The 26,215-nt window shown below is 44.8% G+C and overlaps 1 protein-coding gene across 2 annotated transcripts in view; it reads left to right on the top strand.

The window, feature by feature from the left end:
- The first annotated feature begins 561 nt into the window (after positions 1 to 561).
- Positions 562 to 26,215, top strand: part of IGSF11 (immunoglobulin superfamily member 11) — a 155,353-nt gene continuing 129,699 nt past the window's right edge. Inside the window, exon 1 of one of the 2 annotated variants that reach the window (XM_030533447.1) lies at positions 562 to 683. In XM_030533447.1, the coding sequence (XP_030389307.1) occupies positions 584 to 683 (100 nt within the window). In that variant the 5' untranslated portion in view covers positions 562 to 583. Of the gene's footprint in view, positions 684 to 1,420; positions 1,476 to 26,215 lie in introns of those variants that run through there. The other variant, XM_030533455.1, reaches the window with a different exon arrangement.

Raw genomic sequence — 26,215 nt, 5'->3', positions numbered from 1 at the left:
AGCAGCCCTTGGCTTTCTAGGAGCCAGCAGTGCTGGGTGGCGGGATGAGGGGGGCTAGAGCAGCGTGCGGGTCTAAAGCGAGCCCGCCTCTTGAGGGAAGGGAGGGGAGGGGGGAATGCGCCCTGCAGTTTTATCCCGCGTTTGGTGCGTGCGGCTCTCCAGCTTCTGGGGCAACAGCTCGGGGCCCCGGCCGAGCAGCAGCAGAGTCCCCGGGGGTGTGAGGCAGCGCTCGGGCGGAGCGGAGCCCGGGGCACCGGGCTGGGGCAGGCGGTGCCCGGGCTGGGTGGCATCCCGGTGGCCGGCTGCTGCAGCTCGGCGGGGCCGCCAGGCTGCGCTCTCGGGCCGGTTCGGAGCCTGCCGGCGTCCCCGGGCTGCCGGGGTTCCGGAGCTCCAGAGCCTCCCCGGGAGCGGGCGGTGCAGGCGGGCGGTCCCGGGACAGCGGCTGCTGCGGGAGGAGCCGGAGCGGCGGCTGCAGCGGGAGCAGCCCAGGCTGGGAGCGCCGGGCTGCTGAGCTCACCTGGGGCTGGACCTGGGGGCTGGCAGCCGGGCGCGGAGCCGGCGCTGCCCGGGGAGGGGGCGCGAGATGCCGGCTGAGCCCCTTTCCCTGCCCGGCATGACTGCGAGGGGCTCCGGCGGCTGGGGGCTGTGGGTCGGCCCCCTGGCTGCGCTCCTGTCTCTGCGAGGTGAGTGGCGCCCTGGGCCGGGAGGGCGGCGGGGGGTCACCGGCCCTCCGACTTCCCTCCACTTGAACTCGCAACTTTCTCGGTGCCCGGGCCGGGCGAAGGGGAAGCGATCGCCCACTAGGCGCTGGGGGCGGGAGGGTGGCATCGCCGAGCACTGCATGGGGCAGCGCGCCGGCTGGGCACCCAGGCACTGTCCGCTTCCCCGCTGCAGGAGTGAGCTAAGCAAGTTGGCTCGAAGTCCCAGAGAGGGGCTGATCCGCCGCCCTCCCCCCTGCTTCCCGAGCCCCGGACTATTCCGCCATGGGGACTCCAGGGTCGAGGGATGCTCCTTGTCACGGGGAGGGAGCCGTTCTGATTTGTGCCCAGTAAACTGCCCAGCCTTGGCTTATTTATAGGATTGGGAAGTGTGCGATTGCTCCTATAGTCGTTTTTAACGCAGATGGGTCTGATGGAGTTCTTATATTGCAGCCAGGCATGGAGAGGAGTGTGGCCCATTTCCCCTCTCTCTGCTGTGTTCCCAGGAGGGTTTTCGGTTGGGCTCTTGAACTTGCTTTAAAGTAACTGTATTTTACTTCATGCTCAATGACCTGGCCCCAGCCTAGCTCAAAGATTGCTTAAAGCTTCAGGATGAAGATCATGATTTACAACTTTGCTCCTCAGGCATAAGGCAACTTCCTACCAGTAGAGTAAAGCTTGTCTGTGAGGGAGAAAGAGCTTGCTCAGGGGATTGGTCCAAGACTGTGACAGGAACTCCCACACAAGACTAAGGATCATCACAAACCTCAGCTGCAGGTGCATTTCTCCACCCTGCCTTCTCTAACATAAACACAGACCAGCATGTACAGTTAACAAGCCAACCCTAACCCATACCCCTACCAAACCGAAATGCTACCTACCCTGCATTCACAGGTCTCCCCTAGAGTAGGGGGTGAGAGAGCTCAAACTGCACACAAGATATTAGTCACATCACTTAATGCGCCACTGGAAAGTGCTCAGATACTAAGGTGGTGGGAGCAATATAAAAGTGTTATTCCCTCTTTTCAGCAGCAGAGAGACTGGGGAGCCTGAATTGTCTCTCATATGCAATGGTCCTTTCCCTCTCCATAGTTTAGGACCTGTTAAGGTATAAGTTCCTCTAAGATACTGGGTACAGTTTTCAAACGTGCTGAAGTGACTTAGATCCCAAAGTCCAATTTTCAAAAGTGAGTTAGGAGCCTAAATTAAGTTGTTTTGAACATTTTTTGCTGTCAGCTTAAAAAAGAGAGTTTGTTTACAATATATTTCCTTACCCATTTTACTAACAACATTTTAGTTAAATAGGACAGGGATAGTCAATAGGCCGACTGCAGGACAAATCTGGACCACCAGATGCTTTCGAATGAACTCTGAACTCTTTTTATTTACTTTTTATTATCATTATTTTTGTATTTTCTCTGGAGTCTGGAAATTGACTATACTTTGATGAAGGAATTTGGACCTTGACAAAAAATAATTGATTACCCCTGAAATAGGAAGTACTATTCATGCTGTTTGTTCACTTTTTGAGTTTTTCTTGGTTTGGGTAATGATGAAAGTGAAAACAACTTCGCTGATTAGTTTCTCAATGCTGCAGTGTTTGGGTTGCAAACAAAACAACGGTATGATTGTTTAAACAGAACCTTTCCCCCCTTCACCCCCAAATTACCGGGGTGGGGGAGTACTGAAAACATTTCTGTTGATGTGAGTTTTTTGTATACGTTTATTACAAACTCCCAATTTTGGGGACAAATTTGAGTTGCACTTCACTGTCTCTTTACATGCTAAAGGATCTAACCAATATTTATTCTGGGGCTTTCATTTTATTGTACAGTGTTGATAGATACTGCTTGGCAGATAACAAATTTACCTTTAAATAAAAGATTTTCTTTACAGTACAGTAATTATTTTCCTGCACCTTACTCTTTAATTTTTAAAGAGGCATCACTGCTCCTCCATTCTTTCAAGTTGGTGGTTTATTTTTGCCTTCGGAAGATTCTTTGAAATGGGCAGTAGTTGTAAGCAAGAGTGGTATAGTAACCTGCATGTTACATGGAAGGAAGAGGTACATCCTTTTTTTTTTCTTTTTCGGCCCTTTATAGAAGAATAATCTGGTGAAGCTGTAAGTGCCAGGCATATGGCATTACTTATGTTGAATTAAACCCCAATGATTACCATGATTGTTTTTAATCCAAATAATGTTTGAAGGAGACCCACAAGTGGGTCTCACTTTGGGGTACAACATTTAGATAGGAAGTGTGGTCTTTCTATCAGATATGTGTTTGGTTTGATGGGTGGGGGGTGAGAAGGCAGGCAGATTGGACCACATTCAAAGTACTATCTCCAACTTTCACGTGGGAAATTGGCACCCCGATTTTCACAATAAGCCAAAAAACAAGCAAATCCCATTTCAAAACAAGGCAATCCCTAAGAACCCCAACACTCTATGTGATTAGATTCCCCTGGCATGCCGTCTGGGACTGTGGTGGGCCTGCTGTGCACCCCTGCCTCTCTCCTCCACCTTGCCCCTGTTTGTCAGGAGCCAATAAAAAAAAGGAAGCAACAAGCTACAAGCCAAACAAGCTACAAGCCAAAAACTAGCCAACAAGCAACTCACAAGCCAATTAAGCCAAAACCAAGCCCAATTTCTGTACTTTTTTTCATGGGTTTGACGTGTCTGATTCCAGGTGATATTTAGACTGAGGGTGGAACCTCCAGGGGTCTCCTTGCACCCAGTCCCTTTATATCTATGACATGGTGTGGGCAAACTTTTTAGGGAATTGCCTGATGAGAACCTGGTGTCATAGCCCCTTTAATAGATGTTGTCTTGCTGTTTCGTGGAACAGCAGTGATTCTGTTTCATAGGAGCAGGGGTGAAAGTAACTTACAGGAGTTACCGGTACTGCCGGAGTCCTGAGGGGGGTGTGGCCTCATCTGGAAGAGGCCTGGCCTCAACTGGAAGAGGCGATGCCTCTCAGGATTTAAAGACCATGGGGCACAGCTGTGGCTGGGAGCCCCAGGGCCTTTAAATCAACCCAGGGCTCCCAGCTGAAGAGGTGGCTGGGAGCCCCCTGGGCTCAGGGGCAAATTAAAGGGCCCAGGGCTCCGGCTGCCGCAGAGCTCCAGGTCCTTTAAATCCCCCGCCGCAGCTCCGGCTGCCAGAGCCTCGGGCTGGATTTAAAGGGCTCTGGGCTGCCTGCAGCTGTGGGAGCTCTGAGCCCTTTAAAACCCTGCTGCGGAAGCCGGTGCGATCCGGCACAGCATACTGTCTCTTGCCGATACGCCGTACCGGACCGGACCGGTTTACTTTCAACTCTGCATAGGAGCTAGTGTGCAGCTTTGTTTAGGCTTATAATACCCATACTGCATGCTCCTCAGGGCAGGAACAATGTCTTTAGTTTCCCTGTAAAACATTAAGAGGGATTTATACAAATGTTAATAGACATTCAGCCCCCCTAGTGGAATATATGGAAAGAAGGGAGGGAATTCTGTTTGAAGCTTATACAGAACTTATGCTTGCAAAGCAATCCCGCTATGTTGCCAGTAATAGCTTATTGCAAATTTTCAAATGTGTTAGAAATCACACATTGGGAACAGCTAAATTGAAGATTCATTTTTAACGAAATGAGGTTTCTACCATGTGATGTCGTCGCAACAGGTGAACGTGTTAACTGTGCACGTGCAGTGGGGGCTCTTGACACCGAGGGACTGACAGCACCGCATAAACTCTGCCAGAGTCCCAGCAACTGCTCTGCAGCTTCTCACACAGTTCTACACAGGGACAGCTCCAGGCACCAGCGCAGCAAGCAGATGCTTGGGGTGGCCAAGGGGAGAGGGTGGCACGTATGGCTCTTCGGTGGCAATTTGGTGGCAGGTCCCTCAGTCCCTCTTGGAGGGAAGGATCTGCTGCCAAATTGCCGCTGAAGAATGAAGTGCCGCCAATTGTGGCTTTTTTTTTTTTTGCCACTTGGGGCAGCAAAAACACTGGAGCTGGCCCTGGTTCTACACCATTCATCTTGATCTGCAGCATCTTGTGCTCTTTTAGCCCAGTCTTGGAATCTGGTAGCGCACTTCAGCCCTGCCATATAGCACCTGCTTCTATTGCAGGCCTGCTCCCTCTTACTCCCAGCTCTGCTACAGCTCCTGAGTCATGATCAGAGGACAGTGCCCCTTGCTCATTCACCATTTTGTATCATCTGAACAGACGACTGTTTGTGTCAAACTGCATGGCTTCCTGATTGTGTAGATACATTATTTCACTTGCAACCTGACCTGTTCTCTAGAGGTAAACACAAATGCATCAACACACTCTTGGTGTTCTCCAATGGGCTTCCTCCTCTCTTTTGGAAAATGAGCCTAAATGACTTTTCATCTCTTTTCTTTCAGTATTCTTCAAACAGTTTTTTATTTATAGGATGTCACTATGGGATCTCAAAGCACCTCAAGATCAACTATATTTAGCTTTTCTGTTTGACTATTCCAAGTGTTGTGTAAACAGCTTAAGAAACTTGCAGATTATTTCTCCTATCTCCCGTGAGACATGAGTGAGTATCAGTATGCTAATATTACAGATGACGGTATTGAGGCACAAAGGGGTTTAAGGTCTTGCTCAAGGTCAGTGGCAGAGCCATGAATAGAGGCAAATAGTGCTGGCTCCTTGGTCCAAGTTCTATCCACTAGAGAACGTTGAAAGCATGTGACAGGATAAGCAATATTTCTAATGGCATTCTTAACTACTAAATTGTAGTACCTCATCTATATTTAGCAGTATGCTACTATCATTGTGTTTTTTTTTTAAAAGTAAAGTGCTTTTAACACAATATATTTCAAGGAGAAATGCAGACACTGAGACTTTATTCTTTGTAGTTTTCTTCTTGTTGAGCAATAATTCTGCTTTCCTTTTATAACAGTCCAGAGTGAAAGTTAGCTTCTGGATGTTAACAGACAGAGGTGTAATGAAAAAAATTCCCTTCTTGTAAATCCCAGTTAGTATTAACATGGCAATTTACAAATATTATCCAATGAGTACTCCCAACACTTTTGTTTGATAAGGGAGGGTACAATCATTATACCCATGTGACGTTGCAGTATATATGGTTTTATAAAAATATGCCAATGAGTGAATATAATATATCTGGAATATGCTTTATGCAAAAGGTCTCTTGTAAGGTATCATTACAAAACTTATAATCTACTGAGTGTGATCATCCTATTTGTATAAATGTACCACTCTTGTATCTGAGACTAGAAATATGAAATATAATCTGAGGGCCTATTGTAATAATGCAAAGTGTGGGCCATTAATGGTGGTTTGGAATCTTGATGACTCCCATTAACCAGGACAATTGTCTGTAGATGGGTGTGTTTTACCTGTAAGTCTTCCCGTACAGGTGTGTGCTGGCAAGTGGATAATGAAGTCTTGCAGTGACATGTGATCATGTCACCTGAACTGGAATACATCTTTAACCTGATGTCTTTGCATTGAGAAGAAGGGGGTGGGAACCCAGAGAGGAACAAAGGATTCCTGCCTTATGCAAAAGACATATAAAGGGGTGGAACAGAACAAAGTGAGGAGAGGAGCCATCATGAAGAATCCCCTAGCTACCACCTGAGCTCGAACAAGAGCTATACCAGGGGAAAGAATAGTGCCCAGGCCTGGAAGGTGTCCAGTCTGAGGTAAAAATGTACTGAAGCATCTCTAAGGGTGAGATTATCTGTATTCAGTTTGATTAGACATAGATTTGCGTGTTTTATTTCATTTTGCTTGGTGACTTACTTTGTTCTGTCTGTTACTGCTTGGAACCACTTGGAAAACAACCTATTTTATGTACAAATGCTACTGCATTTTTGAGAACTGTAAGATTTCAAAATGGTCTTTGTACACATCTGTGATAAATAAAGAGGAAGGGGCAGCTCCCTTTTATGGACTCTCAGCCAGCCAGTAGCTATAAAATCCCTCTTAGTAGCTGTTCTCTAAATGCTCTACCTGTAAAGGGTTAAAAAGTCTCACTGCTATGCATAGGTAAAAGGAAATGAGTGGGCCCCTGGCCAAAAGAACCAATAGGAAGGCTAGAACTTTTTAAAAGTGAAAAAAGACTGCCCTTTTGTCGGTCTGTTGTTGTTCTCCCAGCGAGAGGCAGACAGGGCAGCAGCTATGCTGTAAGAAGCTTGGGCCAGGTATGAAAAAATCATCAGAATCATACCTAGAAATTACTCATTTAAAACACCAGGTATGTAAGTAGATCAGGAAATGTCTAGGAAGACGTGGATGGGAACCTGGGAGGCAGTGACCATGAGATGGTAGAGTTCAGGATCCTGACACAAGGAAGAAAGCAGAGGAGCAGAATACGGACCCTGGACTTCAGAAAAGCAGAATCATAGAATATCAGAGTTGGAAGGGCCCTCAGGAGGTCATCTAGTCCAACCCCTGCTCAAAGCAGGACAAATCCCCAGATAGTTTTTTTTAACCCCAGTTCCCTAAATGGCCCCCTCAAGGATTGAACTCACAATCCTGGGTTTAGTAGGCCAATGCTCAAAATTTGACTCCCTAAGGGAACTGATGGGCAGGATCCTCTGGGAGAATAACATGAGGGGGAAAGGAGTCCAGGAAAGCTGGCTGTATTTTAAAGAATCCTTATTGTGGTTGCACGAACAAACCATCCTGATATGTAGAAAAAATAGTAAATATGGCAGGTGACCTGCTTGGCTTAACAGTGAAATCCTGGCTGATCTTAAACACAAAAAAGAAGCTTACAAGAAGTGCAAGATTGGACAAATGACCAGGGAAGAATATAAAAATATTGCTCAGGCATGCAGGAGTGAAATCAGGAAGGCCAAATCACACTTGGAGTTGCAGCTAGCAAGAGATGTTTAGAGTAACAAGAAGGGTTTCTTCAGGTATGTTAGCAACAAGAAGAAAGTTAAGGAAAGTGTGGGCCCCTTACTGAATGAGGGAGGCAACCTAGTGACAGAGGATGTGGAAAAAGCTAATGTACTCAATGATTTTTTTGCCTCTGTCTTCACGAACAAGGTCAACTCCCAGACTACTGCACGGGGCAGCACAGTATGGGGAGGAGGTGACCAGCCCTCTGTGGAGAAAGAAGTGGTTCAGGATTATTTAGAAAAGCTGGACGAGCACAAGTCCACGGGGCTGGATGAGCTGCATCCAAGGGTGCTAAAGGAGTTGGCAGATGTGATTGCAGAGCCATCGGCCATTATTTTTGAAAACTCATGGTGATCAGGGGAGGTCCCAGATGACTGGAAAAAGGCTAACATAGTGCCAATCTTTAAAAAGGGAAGAAGGAGAATCTGGGCCAGTCAGCCTCACCTCAGTCCCTGGAAAAATCATGGAGCAGGTCCTCAAGGAATTAATTCTGAAGCACTTAGAGAAGAGGTAAGTGATCAGGAACAGTCAGCATGGATTCACCAAGGGCAAATCATGCCTGACTAACCTAATTGCCTTCTATGATGAGATAAATGGCTCTTTGCATGAGGGGAAAGCAGTGAATGTGTTATTCCTTGACTTTAGCAAAGCTTTTGATATGGTCTCCCAGAGTGTTCTTGCCAGCAAGTTAAAGAAGCATGGGCTGGATGAATGGACTATAAAGTGGATAGAAAGCTGGCTAGATCGTTGGGCTCAATGGGTATGATCAATGGCTCCATGTCTAGTTGGCAGCAGATATCAAGCAGAGTGCCCCAAGGTCAGTTCTGGGGCCAGTTTTGTTCAATATCTTCATTAATGATCTGGAGGATGGCGTGGACTGCACCCTTGGCAAGTTTGCTAATGACACTAAACTGGGAGGGTGGTAAATATGCTGGAGGGTAGGGATAGGATACAGAGGGGCCTAGGCAAATTAGAGGATTGGGCCAAAAGAAATCTGATGAAGTTTAACAAGGACAAGTGCAGAGTCCTGCCCTTAGGACAGAAGAATCCCATGCACTGCTACAGAGTAGGGACTGAATGGCTAGGCAGCAGTTCTGCAGAAAAGGACCTAGGGGTTACAGTGGATGAGAAGCTGGATATGAGTCAACAGTGTGCCCTGTTGCCAAGGAGACTAACTGCATTTTGGGCTGTATAAGTAGGGGCATTGCCAGCAGATAAAGGGACATGATTGTTCCCCTCTATTCAACATTAGTGAGGCTTCATCTGGAGTACTGTGTCCAGTTTTGGACCGCAGACTACAAGAAGGATGTGGAAAAATTGGGAAGAGTGGAGAGCAACAAAAATGATTAGAGGGCTGGAGCACATAACTTATGAGGAGAGGCTAAGGAAACTGGGATTGTTTATTCTGCAGAAGAGAAGAATGAGGGGGGATTTGAGAGTTGCTTTCAACTACCTGAAAGGGGGTTCCAAAGAGGATGGATCTAGACTGTTCTCAGCGGTACCAGATGACAGAACAAGGAGTAATGGTCTCAAGTTGCAGTGGGGGAGGTTTAGGTTGGATATTAGGAAAAACATTTTCACTAGCAGTGTGGTGAAGCACTGGAATGGGTTACCTAGGGAGGTGGTGGAATCTCCTTCCTTAGAGGTTTTTAAGGCGAGGCTTGACAAAGCCCTGGCTGGGATGATTTAGTTGGGTATTGGTTGTGCTTTGAGCAGGCGGTTGGACTAGATGACCTCCTGAGGTCCCTTCCAACCCTAATATTCTATGATTCTATGAAATCCTACTTTCTTTATTTAATAATCACTTTTTTTACTTATTAATTGACCCAGAGTATGTGTTAATACCTGGAGGAGCAAACAACTGTGCGTATCTCTCTATCAGTGTTATTGAGGGCGAACAATTAATGAGTTTACCCTTCATAAGCTTTATACAGGGTAAAATGCATTTATTTGGGTTTAGAACCCATTGGGAGTTGGGCATCTGAGTGTTAAAGACAGGAACACTTCTGTGAGCTGCTTTCAGGTAAACCTGCAGCTTTGGGGCAAGTAATTCAGGCCCTGGGTCTTTGTTGGAGCACATGTGAGTGTCTGGCTCAGCAAGACAGGGTGCTGGAGTCCTGAGCTGGCAGGGCAAGCAGGAGCAGAGTTAGTTTTGGCAAATAGGGTGGCAGCTCCCAAGGGGGGTTCTGTGACCCAACCCGTCACAACCCATTTTACAGATGGGGAAACTGATGCACAGAGCAGAGAAGTGACTTGCTGAGCATCACATAGGGCCTCCTCTCAGCTCTGCTTCCTAGAACTCAGGAGTACCTGATTCCAAGTTAAGCATAAATAAAGTGGTAATAATATAATAATACCCAGCTCTTCATCAGTGGATCTCAAAGCACTTTACAAAGGGGGTCAGTATCATTATTCCCGTTTTACAGATGGGGAAACTGTGGCAGAGAGGGGTGAAGTGATTGTCTGAGGTCACCCAACAGGCCAGTGGCAGAACTGGACATAGGCCCAAGGTCTCTTGAGTATGTGTTACATGTTGTATCGACTGGGCCATACTGCCTTCAGACCACTTCTCCCTTGTGGAAGTTTCATGCTCCTAAAGACAATGGTAAGAATTTACCATTATTAGTTATGTACAGAGAACTGATGTTATTTATTATTATTTTTGTCATCCCACCACCTCTCTGTAATATCTATTAAGTCAAAGTTCTCTTCAGCTAGCAGGCATTCTAATTCACCCAGTTTTGAGTTTCTTGCATTGGTATATTAGATTAGTATGGCTATTATTTTAATAAGCCCTATGCCTGTTTAGATTTAACATATCACTTATTACTTCTTACAGAATTTAACTCTGCTGTTGAGCTGTTCATTGGTTAATCCTACACTGGAAATGCAGTAGTTCTGTATTACTGGCATCCCTAGATGATCTCTTAGTCAAGAGTTGAATGCTCCTCCACACCTGTCGGCTTTCCAGAGATGGCTGTGTTCTGTAGTGAATTCAGCAGCCACAGGACTCTAAATTGTGTGAAGCCCTGGTCATATGCACCCTCATGCTCTGTGACTAACTTATTTATTTAGCTGTACAATACTCTGCTCTGTGGAAGTCAGCAGTTATATCATGCCGGAGGGATGGCTTAGAGCAGATCCTAAGAATCAAATGTTAAATACTCCGACTCCCTGGAACCATAGGTTCTGACTCCAGGGAACTCTCTACAGTTCTTCAGCCTTGTGAAGGAGATAAACTGAGTTCCATGCAGTGTACTGTCTGATGGTCTTTGGGCTGAAGTATTTAAAAACTAAGGTCCTGATTGCTGTACAATTGCTTGGATGCAAAAGGTTCCAGGGCTTTACCTTGGGCTCTTGGCCAAAATGTCCCCTCCTACCCACATGCAGTGTGCTTTCTGCTAGGCTGCCGTTCTCTACCCAGAAGTGCTGCATCTCCATAGTGCAATCTGTATATGATGTCTGGTGCATTTGGGGATTTTTGGGAAGAGTGTAATTTTTTATTTTTTTTTTACCTGCAATATGTTGTTTTAATGAAGCCACTTGTGAGCAGCGATGCCAAGGGCTTCAGGACAGTGCAGGCTGCCTGAATAATCTGACTGTCCTTTGCCTCACTAGCTGCATTAGCCTCTTTGTTAGTTATGGAGCAAGGAGAAGGTATTTCAGAGGGGCTGCAGTTGACCTTCTGGCTAGCTGTCAGGAGCATTAGCCAGGACAGACCAAACAGAGCTTGGCTACCTGGCAAAGGGACAGAATAGCCTCAGTCCCTGTGCAAATCATCCTGTCTTTGGTTTGGTTTGTCAAGGGCAAACCCTCCCTTTGCCCCTGAAACAGCTGGTGTGTCTAGGGCCCCTGTTGCTGGGCTCATCCACAGTCAGGGCCTTCCATTCCCAGGCTGCTGATGTCCATGGTACAAACCATAAGTGTGTCTTTTTCAGCTGGATGGTGTGGCAGTAATGCTGTGTCCCACAGGGCTTTTTCTAGTAATCTTGGGGCACACTTTGTCTCTGTCTTTTGTAAGTCCTCTATCTATTATCTGCTTTTTTTCTTCCATCCCGCCTTCCCTTGTCGCTATTCCCAGTCACAATTTTAAACCATATTTTAAGTCTCTATCATGCCAGAATGTCAGCAATTCTCTGTTTATCCATAGAACAGGTACAACATGGGCAGCAGCCAAGCAGACTCTCTCCCTTCTCCCCCGGCAGTACTACCCTGCCAATTTGCTGTAGCCCTGCTCTGGAGGGGTGACTTCTCTGGGCAAGAGGGGAGTTCAGTCTCCACATACTCCTGCTGCATCCTAGTTGAAATAGCCCTTCCAGAATCAGCAGTTTCTTGAAGTAATTGACAAGAGGCACTGGATTCTTGCTGAATCAGTGAGATGTGTGCTTGCCAAGTGACTGCAGCAGAAGGAGGCGGTGGCCAGCCTCAGATAGAGGGAAGCCAGCATACTGTGGGCTCCTTAGCTGCTTTTGGGCCCTCTTACTCTGCTTATGCAGCAACTGAGCTGTAGCAGCAATGATCCTGTACATGAGGGGACCAGGAGTCTGCTGGCTAAAGCACAGGACTGGGAATCCGGGGCCTGGGCTGTATTCCAAACTGCCACTGCTCACTCGGTGTGCTACCCCTTCTACACTCCGAGCCCAATTTCACAGTGGCAGAAAGCCTGGTGTAAACTACATATTGAGTATAGCTGGCAAATGAGCATGTCTGGCAACAGTGTGGCATGCAGTGGGCGTGAAAAATGAATGTGTCACCCTGAGGTGGGGAGTGAGTGCGGAAAGCAACAGGAGGATACTTTTTCTTACCCTTTCTGAGATTCAGAATGTGCTGTAGGTGCTTTCCACAGACAGATCCTTCTCCCATCTTCTGATCAGCTTACAGATAGTGCCTGCACTCTCATTGAAGATCTTGCCACTTACTTCAATGGGTGCAGGATATGTGATTAACAACAGGGTTTATATCATTGCTGACTGTGTCCCAGAGACTTCCATGGGAGATGCAGCTGCTTACACTAGCCTTGCTGCAAATTTGAATTTGGTTCTCTGTCTCGCTGTCTGTACTCTAGGGATAGGGTAATACCTTCCTGCCTCGCACAGAGGTACAGAAGTGTTTGTACAGCACTTAAAAACATCATGTATTATCCTCAGTCAATAAAGCCTGGGTCCTGCTCCCCAAGAGATTTTGGAGGTGGGTGCATGTGGTGTTTTTAAAATGTTACATTCGTGTAAAGGGTGTACATGCTTTCTGTTGTTGTTAACAACTTTGGCATATGAATTGAAGAGTCCCAGGAAAGAAGGCCCCACATTTTTTGAAAGCTACCCCTCATCAATGTACTAAACCACACAATTTTTTAAAAAGCCACTGATTAAATAAGACATATCCTTTCAATCCACTGTGTTAGGTACCAGGTAAGTAGAGCGCATCCGTACTGTGATAATGGCTGTCTAACTACACAAGTAGGCTCCCAAGGACACGGTGCCTTTTGAAAGTGGCTGCACCTTTGATGACCTATTGTATCCATTCAGCCCAACATGCTCTGGTGTCCTGGGGCTTTCAGTTGTAACTTTAAGGCCAAGCTGAATTAACTAGAAACTTTAGTTTTACATTTACAGATGTTTAATGCTGCTAATACTTTGAACCTCTCTAGTTCCTTCCATTAGAGGGTTTCAAAATGCTTTCAAATGTCAATCAAATATTCCTTTTAATACCCAGTTGAGATCAGCAATTATTGTCATCCCAGTTCTGTAGCTGGGGAAACTGAGACACAAAGGGGGAGGAATTGACTTGCCCAGGATCACACAGGATGAGGGTGGCAGAGCCAAGAATAGATTTTGCATCTCCCGACTCCCAGTCTTGTGCTTTAATCACAACTTCCCATTGATTTGCTTAAGCAGTGAACACCTAATTCTTTCCCTCTTGAGTTTTAATGGCAACATCTAGAGGATAGTTATTGATTTTTGGTATTTAAAGAAAACCTGCAATTGCTAAATCAAATCTTGGCATTTTCTTTCTATCAGCCATACCTTTGTCACCGCCAGGCTGGACTACTGCAGTGACCCTTCTTCAGGGTATCCTGTGAGGCTGCCTTCTGAATAGGGAGCTGTAAGTGTGTGACAGTTGTGCTCCTTGCCCTCTGCTTACTTCTTTTGCCTTCTGGGACAATTCAAGATGCTAAAGCAATGTGTAAAGCCCTACTTGGCATGAAACAAGTATTTTAGAGAGAGATGATTTCCTTATATTCTGCTGAGGTGTTTGAGATCAGCTGGAGTATCTTGGCTGCCAGAACCTGGTGCTTTGCTTCTGTGGGTCCCAGTGCTCTCATGAGAGAGAGGCCTCCCGGCTTTGGAAGTCTCTCCTCATTATATATGGAGAGATACCTCTCTCATAGAGCCGGAAGGGACCCCAAACAGTTCATGGAGTCCAGCCCCCTGCCTTCACTAGCAGGACCAAGCAATGATTTTGCCCCAGATCCCTAAGTGGCCCCCCCAAGGATTGAACTCACAACACTGGATTTGGCAGGCTACTGCTCAAACCACTGAGCTATCCCTCCCCATTGCCGTCCTGCTGAGTGTTTTAGACTTCGAAGCACACCAGGAGGCACTCTGTGCCTCAGGCTGATGGCATTATTTTGTTTTTTTCTGTTTGAATGTTGTACAAGTTAGTTGAATGTCTTAGGCCAGCACACTGATACAAAGGATGGGGGCTCCTCTGTGTTAAGTCTGGGCTCTTGAAAGGCCAATGACTATTGTACAAGAGGATCTTCTCCCTAGCCTTGCGTTCCATCTAACCTTCCACTCCTCATCCAATGCCCCTTTTAAGGCTCTTTCAGTGAACCTTTCAGTGCTGACCTCCTGCCTTTCCATGCTATCCACTCCCAGACCTGCCATCAAAACTATCTCTAAAGCTGGGATTTTCAAAGGCACCTAAAGGAACTGAGTTCCTAGCTCCCTTAGTCTCCTTTGAAAAATTGAGTTTAGATTCATTTAAAAATAAATGAAAAACAGAGGCACCAACAAGTGTCAACAGCACGAAGCCCAGATCCTATTTTTTTCACTCTGGCACTGCTATAACTCTCCTCTCCTTCATCCCTTCCTGTGTTTAATGTAATTTCTTGCTGGGATAAATCTGATTTAGATTATAAACTCTTTGGCCAGGGGCTGGGAATGGAATTTTCAAAAGAGCTTATGGGTAAAATCTTCAAAATCATGTAAGTGGCTTTGGTTCCTAAAGTCCCATTTTCAAAAGTGACTAGGGCACTTAGGAGCCTAATTCTCATTGAAAGTCAATGAGAATAAGGCTCCTAAACCACTTAGGCCGCTTAGAGACTTTCACCTATATCTTTTGTCTGTAAAAACCCAGCAAACCTTATGTACTCTAGAAATATCAGAGGATCATAATACAGTGCCTAGTTACTCTTGGTATGTGTACATGACACCTTCTTGTCCAAGGACTATGCCTACTAACCAGGGTGAATCAGAGCTCTGTGTAGCTTCAAAACTTGCCTTCCCCCCAAAAAGTTGGTCCAATAAAAGTATTACCTCACCCACCATGTCTTTCTACTAGCCAGGGTGACAGGGATGTGACACAAGGCCTACTGCCATTTCAGAAGAAGTCAAACAGTTGTGTGTTTATTGTGTATGGTGTTTTATTGTAAAGTGGGGTATTCATTCAAATCATATTTGGAAGGTTATTTTTCCCAACTAAAAGGGCCAGAATCTTCTTCTTTTTTTTAAAGGGAAGCTTAGGATGTGCAGCTAATGAGGAAACTTGCCAATGAAAGGTTCCTACATGCCCTATGTGAATGGCCAGGTGGATTTCTTAAGCCCCAATAGGTGCAATGGCAGGCCAGGTGGTGTATTCAAATACTTTCAGTGTCACTCTGACTTTGCTGTTATTCAAATCAATGAGGAAACACTGAAACATCCATTCACTTCAATGGGAGCAGAGTCAGGCCAATGCTGAGTGCTTCTCTGCTCTTATCTCTCTCTGCCAATAAATAAATAGCGTATGTGCTGTTTTTCTGAAAATACAGAAATTCAGTAATTACTGTAATTTTTCATTAAAGATGAACAAAAATGCTTAAAAAAGATGAACTGTTGAGACTAGACAAGTAACATTGTGTTTATCATTTCAAAATACATTTTAAAACACAAGAATTGAAAAACTTTCCGTCTTTATAGACTCATAGACTCTAGGACTGGAAGGGACCTCGAGAGGTCATCGAGTCCAGTCCCCTGCCCTCATAGCAGGACCAAATACTGTCTAGACCATCCCCGATATAGTTATATGTGAATATCCCAGTTCATGATTCTGTTTCCTTACCAGCAGTAGTAGTGGTGGTGATGGGGAGGGAGGTGGAGAGAAGAGAGTTAGTGTTTTACATCTATAATGCCTTTCCTGTGGCTGTCAATATAGATTACAAAACATTCATGGTTTTAAGCCCTTCTTCTCTCCATGTAAAATAAGCAAGTTTTCTTAATTTAGTGTTCTCATAGGCTAAATGTAAACATCTGTCTGGGAACCAAGAATGTACCCATATTTGCAGGATGGGGGACTTCATGCTGGAAAGCAGTAACTCTGAAAATGATTGTCCACCACGACCTCCAATCAGCTGAGCATGAGCTCCCAATGTGATGCAGTGGCCAAAAGAGCTAATGTGGTCCTCGGATGCATAAACAGGGGGATCTTGAGTAGCAGTAGTGAGGTTATTTTATTGCTATATTTGGTACTGGTGCCACTGCTGCTGGAGTACTGTGTCCATTTCTGTTGCCAGCAATTCAAGAAGGATGTTGATAAATTGGGGAGGGTTCAGAGAAGAGCCTCGAGAATGCTTAAAGGATTAGAAAACATGGCTTCTAGTGAAAGGCTCAAGTTGCTCAATCTTTTTCCCTTAACAAAGAGAAGGTTAAGGGGTAACTCAATTACAGTCTATAAGTATTTACATGGGGAACAAATCTTTAATGATGGACCATTCAGTCTAACAGGGAAGGGTATAACATGATCCAATGGCTGGAAGCTGAAGCTGGACAAATTCAAACTGGCAATAAAGCATAATTTTTTATCAGTAATATATGGAGATATACCTATCTCATAGAACTGGAAGAGACCCTGAAAGGTCATTGAGTCCAGCCCCTTGCCTTCACTAGCAGGACCAAGTACTGATTTTGCCTCAGATCCCAAAGTGTCCCCCTCAAGGATTGAGCTCACAACCCTGAGTTTAGCAGGCCAATGCTTAAACCACCAAGCTATCCCTCCCTCCTTTAAGGGTAATTAACCATTAGAACAATTTACCAAGGGTCATGGCGGATTCTCCATTCCTGACCATTTTTCAATCAAGACTGGTTTTCTAAAAGATCTGCTGTGGGAATTATTTTGGGGAAGTTCTATGGCCTGTGTTATACAGCAGGTCAAACTAGATGATCACCATGGTCTGTTCTGGCCTTGGCATCTATGAATCTGTGAACTTCCTTTTATAGATAAGAAAATTGAGGCACAGAGAGGGGAAGTGACTTGTCCAGGATGAGTCGCGGCAGGGCTAGGAATAGAATCCAGGTCTTTCAGGCCTGCTGTTATCCACTATGCAGTGTTCCCTTTCTTGAGGGCACAACTAACATCTGCTGCTGTTACCCATTTTTAAATGCATGGTAGAACAATTCTGATTTTCGCTACTTTGGCTTGTGCCCTGCACATCCGACTAGTCAGACAATTAAAGAGCCCTTTGAATTCCCTCTTGGTCTGCAGCATTACTGTCTCCATTTGGCGATGAAGGCACGATGCAACCCTCTTGTTGCTGAGTTGAGGCATGACTTTTGTCCTGAAGGATAGTTGCAAGAAGGCAACACTCAACGACATCTCAGGCAATGAGAGGACAGCAGTTCCCCAGCTCTGCTTAGTCATTGGTGGTGGTCTCAACTGTTGCAAATGAAACATATAAGAACATAAGAATGGCTATACTGGGTCAGACCAAAGATCCGTCTATCCCAGTATCCTGTCTTCTGACAGTGTCCAATGCCAGGTGCCGAGAGGAAATGAACAGAACTGCCAATCATCAAGTGATCCATTCCCTGTCACCCATTCCCAGCTTCTGGCAGAGGCTAGGGACCTTGAAGTTGGCTCATGAGACTTGGCACATCCAGTATCTAGCATCCAGACTCCTTAAAGTTTCATGGAGGATGGACTTGAATCCCTGAGTATTAGCCAAAACCAAAAGGGGAGCATTTTCTCATTTGTAGGTGGCTATAATCTTGTGGAAATGTCATTATGTCAGCCAATTGTGCAAGATTTCCATTATTTTTGGTCTTAAATCTCATGAGAACAACTTGTGATAGCTCAGTCATGTTAAATCTGAGCTGGTATTCACCCTGGGATTGCCAAGATAAACCAGTGCAGATCCGAACATCCTCCCCTCTGCCCCCTTTTGAAAGCAGAAAGTTTAAAATTTAAAACAGGAAAAACTGTTAATGCAGTTTTATGACTGGATGGTTAAAATAAAAAAGTACTGGAAAATGCATAAGATAGCAATGCTGGAAACTTATCTTAGTTGCATTATACATCCTGTATATTTTATGGCATAAATGGTGGTAGGATTGGAAGTGGGTGAATAATTCATAGCAAATAACTTATTTCGTGCATTTCACCTCTATTTCTGTTTGTGAGCAGTTTGTAGCTTTTTCATGTTGAATTATTTGGAATTATTCACCATATAATTTCTGCAAATGTTTGAACTGCAGCTTGTTCATGGGTAGTTTGTTGCAAGTGTTCAAAATTCAAGATGGGTTGGCCAGCAATGATTTGGACTCACATGGGAGTGTTTTATATTCCCAGACTGCATGAATGTAATCCTTTTGAAAGGCTCCCTGGGGCAGTGACCATCCTTTCTTGTATATCTGGAAAGCACCTAACACTTCAAGTGCATCACCAGAAATTATTACCACTGTTACTTATATATATTCCGGTTATTAGTATGGCTACTCACAATTATAAGTTCAAAATTCACTTTCTGCAAATGTTCCCTAACACGAACATGCTGTTTCCATGAACATACCTGTTACTAAACTAGGATATTTGCAGAAATGAACAAAAAAGGATCTAGGACCCATTCAGCAGCCTATCTCTGCTCAGCAAAGCTCTTATGCACATGCTTATAGTTGAGTATGTGTTTTGGTGCTATGCTGCATAGAGATGGACTTAAGCATGCATTGCTCGACTGGGGACTAAGAATACAGGTCAAGCAAGTTAATCTTTTTGAATACAAGGACGTGCTTGTGGGAATTGTTTGAACATTTTTTCCCATCTCTGGTTTTGGAGGGGTGCTTGTTCACCCAGAGTTAAGGGTAAAGCTAGCTGTATGATATTCCTATTACCAGAGTGATTCACAATGCCCTATAATTTCACCAAAACCAAGCAATCCATCTGAAACTTTACTTGCGACATCTCATCCCTAGGTGGATATTTTTTTCTTGTCAGTTGGAGGCAAATAATACACAACTCCCTTGAATTCCTTGAATGTTGTTTTTGTACTTATCTGTTGGAGGCTTTACATTGCATAAATATATAACTTAGTATATCGATTTAATAAACCCTGTATTATTTTGATATGTGCATTGCAAAGTGGGTCTAGCTCTAAGGCACATTTAAAAAAAAAGTGTATGGACTGGATGCAGATAGGCAGGATGGGACGTATGTAACTGGCAGGGAACCACACTGGATGCAGATCACTGTAGTCAGGAAGGATCAGGACAAGGAAAGCCACCTGTGGGTCCAGTGGAAAGAGAGGAAAGAAGCAAGCCACATGTGAAGAAGATGACTTTTTAGGAGGGAATGGGGGCCTATTCCTGCTTGGCTAGCCAGATTTAAAATGAGTCCCTGTACTGCTTGAGATGTCCTGTCACTGAGCAGTTCTTAAACAGTCTTTGAAATGGACTTCAAGGGGCTTTGGCTAAGGCTCATAGTTTATACATGTATGCACCAATAAGCTGATTCTGCACAACTGAGGTTAGTAGGAGTTCTGCTGTTGACTTCAGTGTGTAAGTTTGGGATCCAAGTGACCAACCCCAAATATGGGTGATCTGTTAAACCCTGAGCATATGGGCAAGACCCACCAGCCAGACACCTGGGAAAGAATTATCTGGAGTAACTCAGAGCCCTCCCCATTAGTGTTCCATCCCCGACTGTTGGAGATATTTGCTGCTTGTAGTCACAGATCAGCTACATGCAGGCAGTCTCATCAGAGCCCTCCCCCTCGATAAACATATCAAGCTCAGTCTTGAAGCCAGTAGGTTTTTTGCCCCCGCTGCTCCCCTTGGAAGGCTATTCCAGAACTTCACTCCTCTGATAGTCAGAAACCTTCATCTCATTTCAAGCCTAAACTTGTTGATGGGCAGTTTATACTGATTTGTTCTTGTGTCCACATGGACTCTTAACTTAAATAACTCTTCCGCCTCCCTGGTATTTATCCCGCTGATGTATTTATAGAGAGCAATCCTATCTCCCTTCAGCCTTCGTTTGGTTAGGCTAAACAAGCCAAGCTGTTTGAGTCTCCTCTCATAAGGCAGGTTTTCCATTCCTCTGATCATCCTAGTAGTCCTTCACTGGACCTATTCCAGCTTTAATTCATCTTTCTTAAACATGGGAGACCAGAACTGTCACAGTATTGCAGATGAGGTCTCACCAGGGCCTTGTATAATGGTAATAACACTTCCCTGTCTCTACTGGAAATACCTCACCTGATACATCCTAGGACTGCATCATACTGGCAGCTCATAGTCATCGTGTGATGAACCAATACACTGGGATCTTTCTCCTCCTCTGTCACGTCCAACTGGTTTGTCCCCAGTTTATAGCATAAATTCTTGTTATTAGTCCCTAAGTGAATGACTTTGCACTATTAAATGTCATCCCATTTTTATTACTCCAGTTTACAAGGTCATCCAGATCTTCTTGTATGATAGTCCAGTTCTCCTCCATATTGGCAATAACTCTCTAGTTTGTGTCATCTGCAAATGTTATTAGCATATTCCTTCTTTTTGTACCAAGATCATTAATAAAAAAGTTAAATAAGGCTGGTTCCAAGACCAATCCATAAGGCACCCCCCTAGTAACCTCCCTCCAGCCTGACAGTTCTCCTTTCAGTATGACCCATTGTAGTTTCCCCTTTTACCAGTTCTTTATCCACCTTTCAATTCTTATAATAATATCCATCTTCTCCAATGTAATTAATTTCTTGTGTAGAACTGTATCAAATGCCTTACTGAAATCCAGGTAGATTAGATCTACTGTGTTTCTCTTTGTCTAAAAAATCAGTTATTTTCTCAAAGAAGGAGATCAGGTTGGTCTGGCACGTCATCTACCTTCTGTAAAACCATGTTGTGTTTTATCCCAATTATCATGTACCTCTATGTCCTTAGCTATTTTCTCTTTCAAAATTTGTTCCAAGAACTAACAGGCCTATAGTTTCCCAGATCATTCCCCCCTGCCCTTTTCATAAAAATAGGAACTATATTGGCAATTCTCCAATCATAGGGTATGACCCAGAGTTTATAGATTCTTTACAAGTCCTTGCTATTGGGCTTGCAATTTCATGTGCTAGTTTCTTTATTCTTGGATGGAGATTATTCAAGTCCCCCCATTAAGCTGTTTGAGTTTGACTTCCACCTCGGATGTGGTAATTTCTACCTCCATATCCTCATTGCCATTAGCCACCCTGCCACTACCCCTAAGATCTTCATTAGCCTTATTAAAAACTCCGGCAAATTCATTTAGGTGTTGAGCCATGCCTAGATTATTTTTAATCTCTCTCCCTTCTCAGTGTTTAGTTGTCCCACTTCTTCTTTTCTTGTTTTCTTTTTATTTATAGGCTATAGAACCTTTTACTGTTGGTTTTCATTTCCTTTGCAAAGTCCAACTCTGCTTGGCTTTTGGCAGTTCTCACTTTATCCCTACACTTTCTGACCCCCAAAAGGTAGTTTCCATTGCTGATCCATGCCCTCTTCCATGCCTTGCAGACTTTCTGCTTTCTCTTAATCACCTATTTGAGATGCTTGCTCATCCAGCTTGGTCTGCAACTCTTTCCTATAAATGTTCCCCCCTTGCTTGGGATACAGGCTTCAAATAGTTTCTACAACTTTGATTTAAAGTAATTCCAAGCTTCCTCCACATTCAGATCCTTGAGATCTTCAGTCCAGTCCACTTCCCTAACTAATTCCTTTAATTTTTCAAACTTTGCCCTTTTGAAATCAAGGACCCTAGTTGCAGATCTGTTTTTGTTAATCCTTCCATTTAGTTTAAACTGAATTAGCTCATGATCACTTGAAGCAAGGTTGTCCCCAAATCCTGTTCTTCAATGTGGTCCTTACTACTCACCAACACCAAATCTAAAATGGCTTCACCTATTGCTGGTTTGGTAACTATTTTGCTGAAGAAATCTATCAGCTATCACATCCAGGAAAATCTGGACCCTACATTATTAGTAGCTCTTGTCCTCCAATCTATATCTGGGAAGGTTAAGTTTCCCATAATCATTCAATTTCCAGTAGTATTTATTTAATTAAAAACGTTAAAGAGGTCTCTACATATCCAGAGCAGATGCTGGGGGTCTGTAGCACACCACAAGCACTATCCCAGGGGAGCCTCTAGTAGCTTTCTTTCTCAAAGTGATTTTGACCCAAACAGCCTCTGTTTTACCCATTCCATCACTTCTAATTTCTTTATAGTCTAGCTCATCATTAGTATACAATGGTACTCCACCACCTTTGCCTTTATTTCTGTCTTTCCTGAATTGCACATACCCTTCAATCCCTGTACTCCACTCATGACCACTATTACACCATGTTTCTATTATCCCTATAATATCTGGTTTCATTTCCTGCATCCGTAGTTCCAGGTCCTCCATTTTGTCACCCAGGCTCCTTGCACTGGTGTACAGACATCTTAGTTGTTGCTGCTTGGTTTGGCCCAGATTCCTGATCTGATTAGATATAGTCATTCTGCTGCCAGTATCACCTATCTGACTGTTAGGGCCAGTACTAATGAAACTATCTTCCCCTTTGATGTCCATTCTCCTACTCACTGCCGTTCCTTTCTCCATTGCTGTATTGTCTTTCTTGGTTTTCCTCCTGGGCAATGTTAGAATCAGGCGTGGAGATTACATGAGCATCTCCACCAAGTTCCTAGTTTAAAGCTCTTTTAATCAGTTGTCCCTACCTCCATCCCAGAAGTCTGTTTCCCTCCCTGCTCAGGTGTAGTCCATCGTATGAGAAAAGCCTTCGCTCCATGAAATGCCTCCTGCTGAACAAACATAGAATCATAGATTATTAGGGTTGGAAGGGACGGACCTCAAGAGATCATCTAGTCCAACCCCCTGCTCAAAGCAGGACCCGTCCCAAAATGGCCCCCTCAAGGATTGAACTCACAAACCTGGGTTTAGCAGGCCAATGCTCAAACCACTGAGCTATCCCTCCTCCTTATAACACCACTGTCTGAGCCTCTGTTGGTCATCATAATCTTGTCTCACCTTCTTTCTCCTCCTCTGGGGACAGGTAGATAGATGGCTTTCTTTTGCAGGATTGCTCGTGTAATACAATTATTTTTTTCTGCTCTGCTTTTTGCTGCAGAATGTGGCTGGTGCGTATTTTTCATTTGACCCATCAGATCACTAAAAATAACACTTTACCTCTATAGAGCCTTTAATTCAAGGGCCTCAGCGGTGCCATTGCCACTATTTTACAAATGGGGAAACTGAGGCACAGAGCAGCAAAGTGGCTTTCAGTGACTTAATGGCAGAAGTGGAAATAGAACCTAGGTCTTCTGATTCCAAGTCTCCTGCTCTAATCACTAGATCTGCCCATTGCCCTTGGTGATGTTTGCTGTATGCAGTACGCAGGGTGAGCTTTGCTGTATGGTGTGGATCCAAGCAGCAGTAAACAGGCTTGTAATTGTTTCCCAAATCAGGCTCCACAGAGATGTTATGCTTGTGCGAAATCTCTGCTTACATGATGTACTTTTTCTTAGGAGGGCTTGACTGCACATTTGTTCTATTTTTTTCCCCACATCACCCCTCAAACTGGGAGCATCTTAGTGCTCATGAAAGTGACAGCAGTGACTAGAGTCAGGAGCAATACAGGCAGGCACTGTACAAGCTTTTCCCTTCACCGCTCTGCTAAATCACCTTCATCTGACCTGCAACACACCCTGCTGTTCCAAGCCTGAAACCCACTCCTCTTCCCTTGGGCTGCCTTTGCGCTACAGTCCCGCTCTGCGGCATTCCCTGACATTACCCTTCTTGACAGCCTCTGAAGAACAGGCTTGCAGTGGTGCCAGATTGCATGGTTATTTTGTGATCTCCTAGCCCTCGTGGGAGTAGATGGACGATACCAAACTCATTTCACCTGGGTCTGCTTAAAATAAGTGGTCAGTGCACCTGGAGTGGATAGGTTTGCTGCTGCTCTGTGTCTGATTTATATTTTTGCCTCAAGGTGAGATGTTCTGTTGTCCTCTCTCTGGCTTGCTGTATAGCTCCGGCTTCTACTCCACCATACCTGAGTTCTGCATTAGGTCTATGTGACCAGAAAGAGGAGACTTCTCCTGAAGAGCTAGGAGCACAAGGGGCTGAGGTTCCCCCAGGTCCTTTTTCCACATGTGCAGGGCAACCATACCCTTTTGTACTGAACAATTGGTTTTCAGATTTCAGGAAAACAAGAAAGAAAGAACAAAAGTCAAGTGTTTGTGATAGAGTGCATAGCAGAAGTAAGCCTGTGTCTTAAACTGCCTCCCCACCCTCCCAACAGACAGCCAAGAAGACTCCTTATTTTAAAAGGTGCCATCTACAGTAAACAGTCATATTTCCTCCTTTCCGGTAGATGGAAGGTTGTACCAGTCTGATCATATGGTGAGGAGCCCTAGCCAGACCCATTGTCTTTAATATTTATGTGTAACCCCATTTTACCTTCCCAAGCGGTTCTCCAAGAATCTCCACTCAAGGCTACTAAAAGGGGACCTGTAAAAGGGTTTTGTAGTTATTCCCACTTCCTTGAAATTTTGTATGCGGTGTCTCCCTTCCCCTGTCCATCTGGAGGATTTGGCACATTAATCATTTAAATTTGCCCAGGCTCACTGCTGATAACTGGCTCTTTTTTAACCCCAGTATTGCACATTGTGAAACTATAAGGAAATTACTCACATACAAGAAGAATAAACAGAAAATGGTCCTAGGACTCTGTCATGTGCCCTTGCACTTTACACAACACCATCTGCAGGGGAGTAGGAAGCACTGAAGTGGGGTGCCCCTTAGGCAGTGATTTCCCCCAAAGTGAACAGCTTTGGAGTCAGAAGGACCAAGAAGAAATAGCATCCTCATATTCTTGGCATCTGAAACGCTCCAAATTGGGGGAGTCAGGCTGTGGCCTATGTCTGTGTTCTGAGTAGTCAGGTTGGGTTCTGAATGCGACTCTGGGTTCTTTTCCTATTGCTTGTAGACCAGAGGGGTCAAATTTTTTTTTAAAGTAGTGGTATTTCCATCCACCAGCAGGAGCCACCATTAAATTTGTGAGTCCTGCAGAAATGCTACTACCTCCAGAAGGGATTCTGATAAGAGGAATAGCATCCTCAATCAGGGATGAGAAGGATTTCTAAAAATGGGATGGGGGAGCAAGTGTTCTCTTTTCCCTGAATGCAAAGCCTGGAAGAAGTATGCGATACAGATTAACGTACTAACTGCCCTCCCTGGGCCAGTGTTGGAAACATGGATTGTTTTAACCTCTGGGAAAATCCCTGTTGTGACATGGGCTAATTTATTTGGTTTTGAGTCCTGTGGGATTATGGACCTTTTCAGACCTGAATTGCCACTACCGTACATCAAGTTCACTGTGCCTCTGTTGTAGTCAAACAGGACAAGGGGAAGAAAAAATACACAAATTTCTGCAGCCACAGCAGCTGGAGAGAACGTCAAACAGATGGGCTCTTCCACCTCGATTATCCTAACCTCCTAAATATAGAAATACTGGCTTTTTTCTTTAATATAAATTTAAATTACCCGAGGGGGTGGTGTTAGCACACGCTAGGGCAGTGCTAACGAGTGCAAATAGAAGTCATCTGCCGACAGTCGGAGCCTGGCTCCTGCTGCTGACTCCCTCTCTCGCCCTCTTTTCTACACGCTCCTTCTTTCCGCTAGAGAGTGTATATACCAAGCATCAGCTGAAGCTGTCTTCCCTCCAGACGGGTAAAATATGTAGGAGCAAGCTTTCATATTGCATCATGTCTATGGCTACACACACACACTAAGAAAATTGGTGGAAATGTTTTATGTTCTTGCCTCTCCCAGCAGGAGGTGCTGAAGGGAATGGGGCAGGAGTGCTGGCTGTGGGCAGCTCACAGCGATTCCAGGGGTGGCTGCTCCCAGGAGTGGGCACTGTAAGGACTAGCACAGGAGCACTGTTTTTGAGGGGGGGCTCACAGCTACTCCATTATCAGCCTCTACCAGCAGGAAACGCTGCAGACAATGGTGTAGGAGCTGTTTTACAATCTCTTTCGTCGCAGATTGTATTGTAATACAACAGCAAAGTGATCAAGAGAGAGACAGTGCCAGTGGCTGGGTGACTGCTGCAGCTGTGCCAGAGCCCCCTTGTCCTCTTTGTCCTGG

This window comes from Gopherus evgoodei, chromosome 1, assembly GCF_007399415.2.
Source record: "Gopherus evgoodei ecotype Sinaloan lineage chromosome 1, rGopEvg1_v1.p, whole genome shotgun sequence".
NCBI lineage: Eukaryota > Metazoa > Chordata > Testudines > Testudinidae > Gopherus > Gopherus evgoodei.
The sequence above is the reverse complement of the archived record's forward strand: the minus strand, read 5'-3'. Positions and strand labels throughout refer to the sequence as shown.